We start from the raw sequence: 14,598 nt of genomic DNA, 5'->3' as shown, positions 1-14,598 counted from the left end.
ATTTTTTTTTTAAATGAAGGTCCATGCAGCACTTTAGGTGGTTGACCAGAAGTTTATCTGCAGTGGTCTGCAATGACTTTTGTGGTACATTTTGCAGTTGAATATGTTGTGTCTGTCTGAAGTTCTTGGCTGTTACAAGCATAGATGATATTTGAAAGATCTCCTGCTGCTGTGTGGTGGCTAGGTAAAGTTGAGGTTCTTGTTTAGAGTGTAAATCTAAGTAATACACTGTCAGGTTGGTCTCAACAAACACCCTTTGACTTTAAAATTTGCTTCCTGTACAAGTCTGCCAGAATCAACACTGTATGAACTTGAAGGCAAGAACCTTCCCCAGCATTTTTGTGAGAAACAAGTCATGACCAGGGGCTGTGTTTATTTCCTGAAATGGTAAAGGGGGCACATCCTTCCCTTTGCTTTTATTGAAAGAGGATTTAACAATCTTAGATCCATGTGGAGGCTGAGAATCATCCTTAGGCTTACCTATGCATGGAAATAAACCTGTAACTTCCTCTTATGTTTCTCCAAGTCCATCTGAATATAAATAGGCTTGTTAGGGAAAGTAAACAATGGGAGAGAGGTTGAATTGTCATTAGACAATGAACTGGTGAAAATAATGTCAAAGGCAAAGCTTCCTAGCCACTGGTAGGTTCTCAGGAACGTGGCCCAGAGAAGTCCTCTGCTTCCACGCTTTCACAGCTGCCTTGTATTCAGGCCACTTTGCTGGTGGCAGTGTGCCTTATAGTTTTGGTTTTAACACCAAAAGGATAACCATTAAGCTTAAATTGGTTCTCTATTTAGAAACACACACTGTTCTGAAAGAAATATGCCAGTAGGATGTGTTTTCAGCTAAATTGTGTGGAAGAGGCTCAGAACAAACATGGCCTTCCAGGAGCACATGGTCATGTGTACACCATCCTTACTTACTTACTTACTTACTTACTTACTTTATTTATTTATTTATTTATTTAGTTAGTTAGTTAGTTGGTTTTGCTCTGTTTGTTAATATTTAAATTAGGCCTCAATTGCCTACTTTTAGGTGCTGATAACCCTAATATTAATCTCTTCATACTTCAGCAGTGGGTCAATTGTAGAGGTTTGTGCACTATAGAGAAGTACACAAGAAAAGGTAATTGGCAGTATTACCTTGCAAAATGGAATGGGGAGCAGTGGAGCAAGCACTTTTGCTGGAGGCAGTAGCAGTGCTACCAAACAAATGTTTTCTGAGAGTGTAGGAATTTCTTGTGGGACTCATGGCATTGTGCCGTGCTGTTGTTTACTTAGGAAAGATCTGTGCAAGTAGCTCCTGCTCTTCCACTGCAGCCTGCTCCTGGGTCTGGGCTGGGCACGTTACCCCCCCCCCCCCCCCCCCCCCCCCCCCCGAGGGACTGGGGAAGGCATTGCCTCTGCAGGGGTGGGTGTACTGGAAAGGTGTAAACTATCCTTCAGGTTTAAGCTAGTAGCATAAGCCTTTCTCTCAAAAGGCTAAGAGCTCTGGGCTTCTGCCTAGTTGAGCTTACATTGTATGTGCAGTGAGGCTGACAGAAATCAAGCTGGTACATGTTTCTGAAGCTGTTTGCATCGTTCTAAAACTGTGCATTAACAACTGCTGCAAAAAATAATAATCTGAGGTAGTTGTAGCACTGAAATGTTGTTTAATTTAATATGTATATGTATGTTGGTAGTCCTTCCAGGCTGTTTTTATGTGGCCTAGGACATCCTAAGTTTTTGGTTTTGTTTTGTTTTGTTTTTCCTAATGAAGTTGTCTGAATTAGTCTCCAACAAGTGGCTTCCCCAGACTTTGAGGTGATCAGTAAAGTGAGTTTACTGCTTACTGGGAGTGACAGCTCCAATAAAGCAGTGGCTTGCCTGTAAACAGAGATGAGTACATGGCAAAATCAACGCTCATGAATGTCTGGATTTAAATACAGCTAAAGGCAAGGCCAAACATCTAAAAACTGAGTGTAAAGAGCTAAATGAACTGGCATTTTCACCTTATCTCCTCTTCTTCCTTTTCCACCTGCAAAGACTGCATATTGGTGTGGCTTGGGAGCTGGATGCATCTTTCCTCCTTTTCCGGATGCAGGAGGCTAATCCCTTTCTCTGACTGTTTCTACCTGGAAGTTTTCTAGACTTGACTGCAGATGATCTTTGCTTGAGGAGAAAATACAAAACAAAACAAAAGGTTCTGGTGACAAAGTTGGCTTTACTCAGAGGAAATGAACAACATTCTAGTTGTGGTGCTCTCTCACTGCAATTCAAAGAGTAAGGCACATTTAATGTGTTCATGGGCATATACTGAGACACCTCTTGTAGCAACAATAATATCATCCTCAATATTCAATAGTATTGATAATTGGAGGCATTCTGTTTTTTCTGTGTGCAATTAATGAACCTCTGCCAGCAAAGGCTGGAGGAAAGTGGAGGAGAAAAGTGGTCATAGGAGTTGAGAAGACTGTTAAAATAAACACATTTGTGCCAGCAGAGCAAATGGATGCAGCCGTGGGTGCGGTCATCTCCATCCGTCACATCTGTTTGTGACATTGTCTAGCTGCATTACGGCATCTTTTTCTCTTTTTTTTTTCTGTAGTGTGTGTATATTCAGAGATACAATTGTATGTATGCTACATATACAACATGTATGATAATTATATTAACAGTATAATAATTTTATTTGAATGTATATATAAAAAAAAGATTTTGCAAATGTAGGAAAGAAGTTGATCAAACACTGTATGTAAGCTTTCTAGTTCCAGCCAGTCCCATGAACTCTATTTCCTCTGCAGCATAGACACGTCTGATGCTTTTGGTGGAAATACTGCTTTACTGTCAAACCTGTCATTAAATAGACGTAATTGTGCACTAAGGGTAGCTGGAGTTAAGGAGAAGATGCTTAAATATTCAGGTTTAAATGTGGTATTAACTACATTTTGAAGGCTGTAGCTCAGAAGAGAGGATGAGGAGGGCAGAAGTGAGAAGAGAGGGTAAAGAGAGGGCAGGCAGCAGCTTGGCAGGCACGGGGCATGGCTGGATGGGACAAGTGCTGTGCCAAGCAGTGAAGGGACAGGAAAGGATGAAAGGGCAGGCATGAACTCCAGAAGTCCAGTGGCAACAGGATGCAGTTGCACAAGGTTTTCAGAGGGTGAGAAGGGGAGATGATATAAATGTCCCAGGGATGTTTTGGAGATGAGTAGGTGAGAAGAAAAGAGGTACTTCAAAGCTAGAGAAAAAAAACACTTAGTGGCTTGATCAACTAATGGAAACTGATACATATTTTAGTGGAGGCAACTGAGGAGTATGGAATTAAGGAGTATGATATAAGGAAGTCTATAGGTGCAGTTAGTTAGTATAGGATGCAGTTTGGAAGTGCTGGAGATTATGATAGGAACTTATGTTTAGTGAAGTAATTGCCTCTGATACCAGGTGTGGTAATCATCCAGCATCAGAAAGCATGCAGACTTCTATTGAGCTGTGAAGGTTCTTTTATCTTTGAGTTTTCTCTCGTATTATATGGTTTAACCCTCCTTTTTTTGAATTGCACGGAATTTTCAAAATGAAGCACTTAATTGTTTGGGCAGATACAAGATAGCTGCCAATTTGCCTTTCTTCTGTAATTTTTTCCTTAAGTTATTAGCAGTTTCTTCCTCTGAAGGGTTGTAAGGTAGGGCTTATGAAAAAAACTGTTATCATATACACTTGAGCTTTGCACTGTATTTTCCCTTTTGCTTTTCCCCTCCGCCCTTTAGAAGACAAGGAGTTGTGAAATTGTTCCTCACATCTGTATATTAGGCAATGTGATCAGCGTTTCTGAATTTCTGAAGTTGTTCCTCTATCTTCACTGAGTCTAAATTGACTTTTTTTTTTTTTTTTTTTTTTTTTAAGGAGCAGTGTAAGACAACAGTTACAATTTAAAGTTGATTTTTTTTTTTTTTTTTCTAAGAGTTGGTTTATAAAATGAGAAGTACTGCCACAAAAATATCTCCAGTGTTCTTGCAGTTGTGCAGTGTGAAAGCTGGCTGCCTATGTAGTACATAGGGGTCAGCCTTGGGGGTCCAGAGGATTCAGAGGTGGTTTGTGAGTGATGGCCCATGTGGAAGAAACTCCGCTGTGCTCCCCTGCACCAGGCTGCTGGCAGCAAAGCCCATACTGGAGCAGTCCTTGGAGCTATCTGAGATATTTCAGGGACATACCCTGTTCCTGTCTCCCCAGAATAGCCATCCATAGCATTACTCAACCAATAAAAAGACCCATTCACAACTAACATAAAAAGATGAAAAAATGATAGTTAAAAAAAAAAAAAAGGATATAAGTTACAAATAATAATAGAAAAAAGACCAGTTCTGTGTATAACTGTGAAAAAGAGAAGCAGGAGAAAACACTTGGCAGTTACAGTAACACTTCAGGCTAATAACAAGAGATAAGCATCAATTTCTGGGGATGACAGACATGTCTGCTCTCAGTGCTAGTCTCCTGAAGTTGTTTACATCTAATCTTGCCAGAAAATCCTATTTAAGGAAGATGTTGTGTGTCTGAAACTAGATTCTGCCTCTTTAGCTCTAGCTCAATAGACACGCTTGTGTTTAAGAGGAAAACAAACGCAGGATTTGTGTTGTTATGAGTGACAAGAAGGATGTCCTTGGGGAAGGCAGTCAAAGATGTGACTTTGCAGGGGTCTGGCAAGGGTCTCACTGCATGTGGACCAAGAGAAATGGCCTGCAGTCCTGCGGACACTTGAGGTTGTGGAGATGGTGAAACACCCCAGTACTTCTTTTTTCTAACTTGATCACAAATTATCCAGCATGTTTACACAAAGAGGCTCATTTATTATATAATGAAAAGGAGCACAGCTGTATTTTTCAGCAATGGAAATTTCTATGCTACCATGTTATGCTTTGGTGCAGGCTTTTACCATACTTCTCATGGACCTGATGGAGCGCATGTCACAGCAGCTATTCAGAGTAGCAAGGGCACATGTGTCTTTTGGAAGTGTGAAATGATGAGATATTCTTCTGCGGTGTGTTTTCCTGAAACACCAGTTCAGATAATGCTTGGGCAAATCCAGTCTTACTTCGAGCAACCGTGGCAGCCAGGAACCATGTTGGAGCAAGCTGTCCTCCTCTTTGAGGAAATGCAACTTCATCTAAATTTCCTCCCTTGAACATGCCAGACACTTGTTATTGTTTGCTGCTTCTCAGATCCCTTTCCTGTTCTTTTTTGAAGCCATTGTATGGCAGACTTTTCTTGGCTGGTTGCTTTCTGTTTACTATAAGAAAACAAAACAAAACAAAAAACAACACACATGGGCAGGCATTTTTTTCTTTCTTTTAACACAAAGAATACTTTGTAAATAGCAAAATCCTCAGATTCATTGATTTACTTGCTCTGAGGCATTTTTAATTAAAAGTCATATATTTGCACAAGTCAGGATGAAAGGAGTATGCTAAAAAGCGTTGTTTAAAGACAAATTTTTAAATCACCTTACAGGCATAAACACAGCATTATTTTCAAAGGGGAAGTAGAAAATTTCAGATTTGTTATTGGATCACAGATTGTATAATAGAGTTGGAAAGGTTATAAAAAGTTTGCACTGGAAGTATATATTCATGTGTGTGTTGAAAATGAGAAACCTATTGGATATTTATGAAAACATATTCATTTTTCAGGGACAGGTGACTATAAATGCAAAATTTGAGAAAGGCATTTACCTGCCAGAAGATGCTGAATTTTACTTTGTTTATGACGGATCCATGAAGAGGCACATAATGTTTGCTGCGAGGATAAGTGACAATGCTCTTCAGTCCCTAGTTCCAGGTGAGCGTTACTCGGTTTTATTTCTGATCTCTTTGCTATACTGCAGCCCCATTTTGAAGTTGGACATAACTGGATGATTTGGGTAACTCTGTTTTATGGCTCTGTAGTGGAGGAAATGTAGGCATTGAATGATGGTCCTTAGGATACAGCCTGAGTTTAACTGGCCATAAGTTATGCTGCCCTCCATAGCCATCTGTACCTGCATGGTGTCAGACATAGACAATGCTACAGGCAGGGCTTTCCTGGGTGTACACATAGTAGGGTGTGTAGGAAAATGCATCTTCAGGCATGTCATCGATTTTAGTCTGACTTGATTCTATTCAACAGTTGCATCCTACTAGAGTTTGCCTCTGGGAATTGTAATGCCTACAAAACTCACGTTTTTGTCTGGGCTTTCCCTGAAGGCAGCAGTCAACCCAGCTTGCAGTACCCAGGTGGTGGTGGCTTGGGGTGGTTGAAGCTCTGCTTGAGCCATGGGGAGAACCATCTGCAGGTGCCTTGCTGCAAGTAGAGGGGGGTTGAGCTCCCTCACAGCTGGCGTTGTCTCTCTTGGCCTTGGCATTTTCCCTCTTGCTGATGTAATATAAACCCTGACTGTTGTTGTTATCGTCTGCTTTGTGACCTTTTCATTCGTGGAGTAGGTGGCTATAAACATGATGTACCTAGGCAGTAAGTTCCACTTGTTATTTGTTCTTGTTTTCTAAAGGACGTTTAGAATTTGAGAGTAACCAGTGAGTATAAAAAGGGAAAGTTTGATGCTGTTACATGGTGGCTGCTTTAGTCTGTAAATGCTAAAAGATTGTCATGAAATACCATGGGAGAAAACGCAGTGCTAGACTTATCCCAGGGTAGCAAGGTTATTTTTCTGAGATGCCTGAAATGACACTACTAAATGATTACTTCTCAGCTAGGATAAAAACAGGAGGCTACAGGCAATGCTTAATCCTCTGTCTGCTCTCAACAGGGGCCATTAGCCGATGAAAATAAAAGGCGAAGTTAAAATATGGCTCTGGTGTAGTTACTGTTGGTTCATAGTGGCCAAATTAAATATAAGGGAATGCAGAGCACTTCCAAAACAACTGCAGATGTGGTAAGCACATGCTTCTGCAGATATAAGACTGCATATAAACTTGTAGTTATTGGGAGGCTATTGTAGGAAATTTAGATTGGCACCCATAGTATGTCATGGCAGCTCTCCAGTAAGACGTGTGAGTACAGGGTGCACACCTTACGGATGTGTGACATTTATCCTCACCTGGTTGGCAAAGAAAGAGGAAAGGTGGGGTGGGATTTTTAAGTGGCAAATTCCCTTAGACTTCAACAGTCATGGTTGTAAATTAGGCAGTTGATACAACATTGAATCAAGCCTGCCAAAAGTATGAAATGTGCATTTGTTAAAAGCATCTAGGTTTTGGCCTGCATGGAGATGCTGGGTAGATAAAAAAATGTGTGTTAATAAATAGATGTGATGTATTCCTCAGAGTTCATGTTGCATGCTACTGTGACATTCTTTTTATGGGTGTCTCTTGTAATTCTTATCCAGGTACCTTCATGGTTTTGATTTTTGGTGTTTAGTACTGAGATGGTTACCTCTTCTTTCTCTTGTAGTTGAAGAACCTTCATATAGAAAGACTGCTTTAAAAATGCACTATATCAGTATAACTGGAGGACTGGCAGTTCATAATCTAGTCAAATCCAAGTTCATCAACAGAAATGCTTGGTGGGTGCCTGACAATAAGTAGGTGTAACTAGAGGGAAGAAGAAAGTAATTCTGGATGAGTAGTCACCGCTCTTATAGGATGAGAAAAGAGGAAAAACTAATTAATTTTCTGAGCATATATAATTTTAATGATTAATTTACATTATGATTTTAGGCCATGGATGCCAGGAAGAAGTTTCTGTCTCTGTGTTAATGTACACAAGAGGATACTCACCTGTGGTGCTCGGCAGCTGTCCTGTCACCTACAGAGAGAACCTGACTTGCAAACTGTCTCGTTTTCTGGTCAATCACACAGAATGCATCACTGCCACTAGTCACAAGGTTTTACTGGATAAGTTTGGGCTAACAATAAAAGAGCTGCAGTCCCTGGATAATGATTTGACAATGGCCATTGCTCATGAAGAATTGCCATCAACGTGGAACATCCTTGGAAGCTACTCAGAAGGTGGTAAGATTTTATTTCAGGTTGGAAGGCTTCTAGTGGTGACTTCCTGCATAGGTCAGAGCAGAGTCTCTCAGCGTTTTATTGAAGGTTTCCAACCCTTCTGCTTTATTTTGTGATTATGATGAAAAGTTGTTTGAGAAGGGTACTCAGAGATTTGGTGTGCACCCAGAAGTTTTAAAAATAATTGTGGCTATTGTAACTCAGTCTCTCCAGAAGATTTTTGTACTTTGACTCACTGTTAAAATAGCTTTTATAAAAAGACTCTGCTTTTACAAGATTAAAGGGTTGTCTCTTAAAAAGAATTGTAGTAGTAATTGTAGTAGTAGAGTATCTCTACCGTGATTCCAACCAAGTGAAGCGTTTTAATTGTGCAGACAAAAAGGAGATGAAGTATACAGTCATAAAACAGAATAATGTGTTACTGTAGGCATTTGGATATGTAGAGTAACCATACTGTTTATCATAGTTCTGTAAGTATTTATGCTTTACTTAGAACTATGATTATTCTCAGGGGAGAGTATCATTAACCAAGTTTTGAATTTTTTTTTTTTTTTTTTTTTAATAGAAAGTGGAATGAAAATATACATGAAACCTTACATTAGGGTATGCTATTGAAAAATTTTGTAACAAAATCAGGTGAAATTTGCCTGGCTTCATGTTTCATTGCAAACACAAAGCTGTAGTTACTTTTTGCTGAAGAGTGTAATTTTTTTTGCAGACTGAGTTGATTTATAGCTGAGGTTGGAAACAGTGTTAAACTTGATGGCTTCACATGTTTTTCATTGAAAATTTGGTACTTTTGGCTGTTTTCCTCTTAGTACTTTAAATTGCTAAAATTTGGAGGACAGGCAGTTTCCATATGAGCCAAACTGAAGGAGAGATTCATGCAAGCTTTTGGGAACTGAAAACACAATGCTTAGCCCATTTCTCTGGGTGAGGATTTTTCCCTGTCTTAAATCTTTCTAATTCTTAATGACAGTCAGCTTGAAATCCGCTACTGCCTTCCTCAGGAGAAGGATAATTTTTGTCTGTCTGCTGTAAATAGCTCTTTCAAGAGATGTAAAAACAAATACCAAGGCTCATTCAAATATTGGCTAGACATTGGATTTACTTGTTTCATTTTCATGTGTAGTAAATATTTGTTCACATCGCTCAAATTCTGGAATGACTGTTTTGTAGCAGTGAAGATCTTGATTCAAAGTCTGAAGAAATCAGCTGTAGTTTTTTCACAGATTTCGCTAAGCTTTTCATCAAAACCAGCTGAAGCCCAGTCCAGAAGTAACAGCAGGACACCAGAGCTAGTGAGAGATGCTTGGCCAAATCTAGATGCCTACCTGTTTGCCTGAAACTCGGTGAAGTTTCTGCTGTGTGTGTTGTGAGTCTGGGGGATCAGAGACCAGCACAGCCAGTACCAGGCAGAGCTCTGCCAGGGCAGCTGCTACCCAAATCGCAAATTTTTAGTTTTGCTAGCTGTCAATTTTGAGGTGTACCGCAGCATTTATACATTAAATTGCTCAGACTCAGTGGTCATTCATGCCTCTTGTGGGGAGTGTGTGTCTAACCAGGAATCATAGAATCACAGAACAGCTTGGGGTGGAAGGGACCTTAAGGAGCACCCAGTCCCAACCCCTCTGCCATGGGCAGGGACACCTCCCACAGACCAGGTTGCCCAAAGCCCCATCCAGCCTGGCCTTGAACACTTCCAGGGATGGGGCATCTACAGCTTCTCTGGGCAGCCTGTGCCAGGGCCTCACCAACCACCCAAGAATTTCCTCCTAACACCTAATCTAAATATCCCCTCTTTTAGTTTAAAACCATTCCCCTTATTCTGTCATTTATCTGCCAGAGCAAAAAGTTGCTTTCCCTCTTTTTTTATAAGCCCCCTTTAAGTACTGAAAAGCTGCAATAAAGTTGCCCTGGAGCATTCTCTTCTTTAGGCAGAACAGCCCTGGCTCTCTTAGTCATAGGAGAGGTGCTCCAGCCCTCCAAACAACTTCATGGCCCTCCTCTGGACCAACTGTAACACACCCACATCCTTCTTGTGCTGGGGGCCCCAGACTTGGATACAGCACTCCAGGTGGGGTCTCACAAGGGCAGAGCAGAGGGGGACAATCACCTCCCTCCACATGCTGTCTTTCTGGGCTGCAGTCATGCACTGCTGGCTCATGCTGAGCCTTTTGCCCACCAGAACCCCCAAGTCCTTCTCTGCAGGGCTGCTCTCAGTGGGTTCTTCTCCCTGTCTGTGCTCATGTCTGGGATTGCCCTGACCTAGCTGCAGTACTCTCCATTGATGTGTGCAGGTCACATCTGCATTCATACCTCAGGCACTGCTTTAAATGGGGATCTTCTCCCTGCTTTCAAGGCAGTGCCGGTGTTACATCTGGGTGGTTGGCTCTCTCCTCTCCAGAGTGACAAAGTCCTTGTAAGGGGTGTCCCTGCTGGGCAGGAAGGCAAAGGCTGGCAACCCTTGTTGACTGAGGGCTCCCAAAAGGTTTCTGGCTAGCTTTTCCTTCAGCCCAAGGGTGGACTGTCATTCCCTCTGTCTCTCCCTCCACTCCTTATGTAGTGTAGTTCTGCCCTCTGTCAGTTTGTGAGGCAACAATAAAATGTGTTGCTGCCAGTGCTATGGAAAGAATGTGTTGATACAGCAAAGAAAACTGAGGCTGAACCAGGACAAGATGGATCCTGGCCTTTGAGGGGAGTTTTCTGTGCCTCTGTTAAGACAGATAGGTGGTGGAGAGCCTTCCATACCCAGAGAAGTCCTGACTCTAGGCCTTTTGGGACAGAAGTCTATGGAGTCCTTTAAATGCATCACTTGCAAGTGATCTCAGAGTGTATGTAGTCAACTCGATAGGAGAGCAGCTTACCCACAGTAAGTGAGTATTCAGCATTTTACTTTAAAAGTCTCTACATAGTTCTTCCATTTTTTTTCTCCTGTGTTTTCTGTTCATGAGGCCCATCTCTTTTAGTCTCTTCTAATTAATTTGTACAATTCTTCTTCATCTCCTGTATCTTTTCTCTTTCTTTTCTGAAAGCATATTTTTTTTTTGTCTCACAGCCATATTCTCTTTCACCTGAGCCTGAGAAGCAATGACTTACATTCTAACCCACTTGTTGTCTCCGTACCAGTATTTTTGTCCCAGTGCCAAGAAGCTGAGCAAAGCCATGGGTTGATTGCATGTTGCAGAGGGAGCCCTGTGCATGCAGGGGAAGGAGAGGGAGGGATAAGGAACTAGACTGTGGAAGGAGGGCCTTGGACAGGTGAGAGGAAGAGGAGAAGGAGGTTCTTCCTGTTCCACCATGAAGTAATGAAAGGCTGCCCCAGCACCTTGCTTCTTCCCTGACACCACCTGAAAAAGATCGAACTGGGGGAGAAATATGGGAGCTAAAAAGAAGGGGAGACCCTTTCTCCGTCCTTGATGTCCCTGAAACTCCTTGTCGTGAAGGTCTGCTTAGTGTCTTGACACGTGACAGTGTCAGGATGTTCATTTTAGTATCAGTATTATGAAAGATTTTGGGTGGTATCATTCATCACTAGTTAGGATCTCATGCCTGTGAGACTAAATTGCTGCTGATTCTGTCATTTTTCAGGCCTGTTGGGCTATTTTTATTAGAAAAAAATTACTTTTGAGTGACACATGGCTTGAGAAAATTGTTGCACCATCTGGTGTTTTTGGATCTCTTTCATTTTTTATGAGGATTTAGAGATGTATGGGTTGATGGAAAGATGGAAGAATAATTTATTCATAGGAGCTATGGTATTTGGAAAAAGTGTTTGTATTCCCTTTATAAGGCATAAAAAGTACTGGATAAAGAGAGAGACTGGATTGTCTAGGGAGCATTGCAAATAATTCAGGAATTTAGTGCAGTTGCACAGGTCAGAACTTGTTATCCACATTATTTAAAGTTCAACAAAGGAAACAAGAAAGCACGAACCTTCTGGTAATCCTCACTTGTAATAAGTGCCTGTTAGACAGCTATGTCAGAAAACGCGTGCTCACAAAAAAGGGTCAGATGGTCTGATCACCTGGCCCACAGCCAGTTTGCTGCCAGGGGAAATTGAGGACCCAGTGGAGGTGCTGTGCTTGGACACGTACTCCTTGGTGGGTTTGAAGAAAGGGGAAAGAGGGACAGGAGTGGAGAAGCTGCTTATTTGCTAATTGTACTTTCGTAATGGACATTTTCATTCTGAAAACTGGATTGCTCAATTTAGGAAGCTAAACTGTAATAAATATTAACCCAATTAATTTGTTAAGGTTGGTCAGAAAAGGAGAATCCTCTCACAGTTTTTATGTTCAGATAAAAAAAAAGATGAAAAGAAGAGATGGATTCATTTGGATGAGAAATGCTCTATGATAACCTTCAGAGGATGTCTCTGTGCTTCCTGTAGTAGGGTCAGCTTAGGGCAGTCTTTCAGGGCTGGCAGCCCCATCAGACATGGACACAGCATCCTCTCCGCACCTCTTACCTCCTTGGCATGCTCAGGCTTTTGTCCCCTGGCTGTCAGAATGGGCGCGCAAGTGCAGGAGCGTGGACTCTGCAAGGCATCTGCATTACACACAGGTGGCTGAGGGTGTCTCAGTTTGCTTTAAGGGCATTGCTGGGAGGCTGAGGTCAGGTTGTCTGGCTGACATAACTGTGCTGGTAGTGAAACAAGAACGTTTCCTGCCAGCTTTGTCACTACTACATTTTTTTTCTTGAGGAAGAGTGCTCTTTTACGTTTGAGGCTATTAGTAGAAGCAATAAAATTACACTCTGAATTATGAAAATTAGCTGTGGCTCATAGAGAACAGAACAGTGTCTATACTTGTTTAATTCTCTTTCAGAAACAAAGAGAATTTTCATTTTATTTCATAAATGCTCTGTAATTGTTTTCTAGGAATAGGTCTTGTGGAATTGTGAGAAAAATCTCAATAATTTTCTTCAGACAGGATCTTCTCTGAAGCTATTTTATTCGTGATTGCAATGGCAAGCGTCCTGCCAATTAGGAGAGCATTTTAGTAAACAAATCATAGCCTTTTATTCCCTATTACCTGACATCTGATCACCTCCCCTGTTTCCTCATTGCCTGAGTACTACAGGTTCCCAAGTTCCTCAATGCTCCTCTATACCATATATTTACAATTCTTTTTTTTTTTTCAACCCTTTAATTTCACCTTTTTCCTTTTTTTCCCCTTTCTTATGTTTTGAGAACCTGAGAACTTTGTTTTACCATTCTCAAACTGCTCATCCTGTTTTTCTCAAGCTTCTATCTTATTTTGGAACAGTGAGGCCTTCTTCTGTTCACTTATCTGCTTAGCATTTCTCCTTATTATGACTACAGCTACCTTGGAATATAGAAGATTAGTTCTCTACTGCAAAAACACAACTTAGTTTCTCACAGAATGACTTGAAGTATCCAACTTCACTGCTTTATAGGCTGCTTTTGGGGAACGCTGTTCTGTTTTCTGTTGCATTTTTGACATTTTCATTTCCCTTCCCTGCTCACTTTCACTGTAAATCCTGTTACTGTTTCTACTTGGTGCTAATTATGGTCCTGCTATGCTACATGCACTCAAACATGTCTCAGTGTCAGGCTGGTGGCTGCTGGTTGGGTTTGGCCAAACCAAGAGCAGCAGATGTGCCTGACTGTTGTAACCCACCTCCTGGGCTTGGGCCAGCTCTGTCTGAAGTAGGTTGAAGGGTATCGGAATAGACTGGAATAGTTACAGCTGGAAGGGGTCTACACAGATCACCAAATCCAGCAGTTTAATCGATAAAGGTACCCTACAGAAGGGCAGATGACGTGAGGAATAGAAAAAGGGGATATTCCAGTTAGTAAGTAGAAAGGGGTTAGGTTTCAGAACAGCACTGACTTCATGCCTCACTGCTGTGTGTTCACAAAACCATTTGCCATGTGAGATCAGCACGTATGTATGTTTCTGCAGTAGTGGGGTGCACAGAAGACTTCTTTATAAACTCGTACCTAGGGGAAAATTAAAAAAAAAATTAAGAGTAATACATAAAAGAACGAAGCCAGGAAAAACTGGAATTTGTCAGACTGTTTTGATGTCTCCCTCTGCTTTTCAAGTCACAAGTCTTGAGTTTTCGTTCTCCTTCCAGGAAATGAATGAGATTCATAGCCCAGAAAGGGCTTAGTCATTTCTGTCAGAGAGAAATATTTGTTTTTAGTTTATTGTTTTGGACGTAGGAAGAGATTCAGGTGCAAGGAAGAACAAAGGGATTTATTTAATGTTTAAAACAGATTGTGTTGGCTCAGCTCAGTGTAACTCAAACAGGGTGTTTTGGCTGGAGAACCGGGATGCGATGCAAAACAACGTCCTGATAGTGCATATCCTTTACAGCACCACCTGCTTGTGGTATCTAACCTTGTATGAATCAGCCAGCAGTGCATCTTTCAAATGTTAGTAATTGTTTTTTTGTGTGTCTTGATGGAAAATGGTATTTTATACCACTTAAATATGAATTTGTTGAAGAAATCTTATGTTTTCATTGTTTCCTGGTTTTCTTTTTTCTTCCGTTTTTTTTTTTTTTTTTTTGGTTTGGTTTGGTTTGTTTTTTTTTTGGCTGCTGAATGAAGTTCAATGAATTATGTTGTGTTTTTTTTTTTCACCACATCTTTATT

At 41.1% G+C, this 14,598-nt stretch overlaps 1 protein-coding gene across 6 annotated transcripts in view; it reads left to right on the top strand.

Moving 5' to 3' along the window:
• Positions 1-14,598, top strand: part of ARHGEF28 (Rho guanine nucleotide exchange factor 28) — a 132,527-nt gene that overhangs the window by 30,166 nt on the left and 87,763 nt on the right. For 5 of the 6 annotated variants that reach the window (XM_072031141.1, XM_072031140.1, XM_038170826.2 and 2 more), the window contains 2 exons: positions 5,661-5,808; positions 7,683-7,976. In XM_072031141.1, the coding sequence (XP_071887242.1) occupies positions 5,661-5,808; positions 7,683-7,976 (442 nt within the window). The remainder of the gene's footprint in view (positions 1-5,660; positions 5,809-7,682; positions 7,977-14,598) is intronic. The other variant, XM_072031139.1, reaches the window with a different exon arrangement.

Source organism: Anas platyrhynchos, chromosome Z (assembly GCF_047663525.1).
Source record: "Anas platyrhynchos isolate ZD024472 breed Pekin duck chromosome Z, IASCAAS_PekinDuck_T2T, whole genome shotgun sequence".
In the NCBI taxonomy this organism is placed as follows: Eukaryota; Metazoa; Chordata; class Aves; order Anseriformes; family Anatidae; genus Anas; species Anas platyrhynchos.
This window is presented reverse-complemented; position numbering and strand designations above follow the sequence as displayed.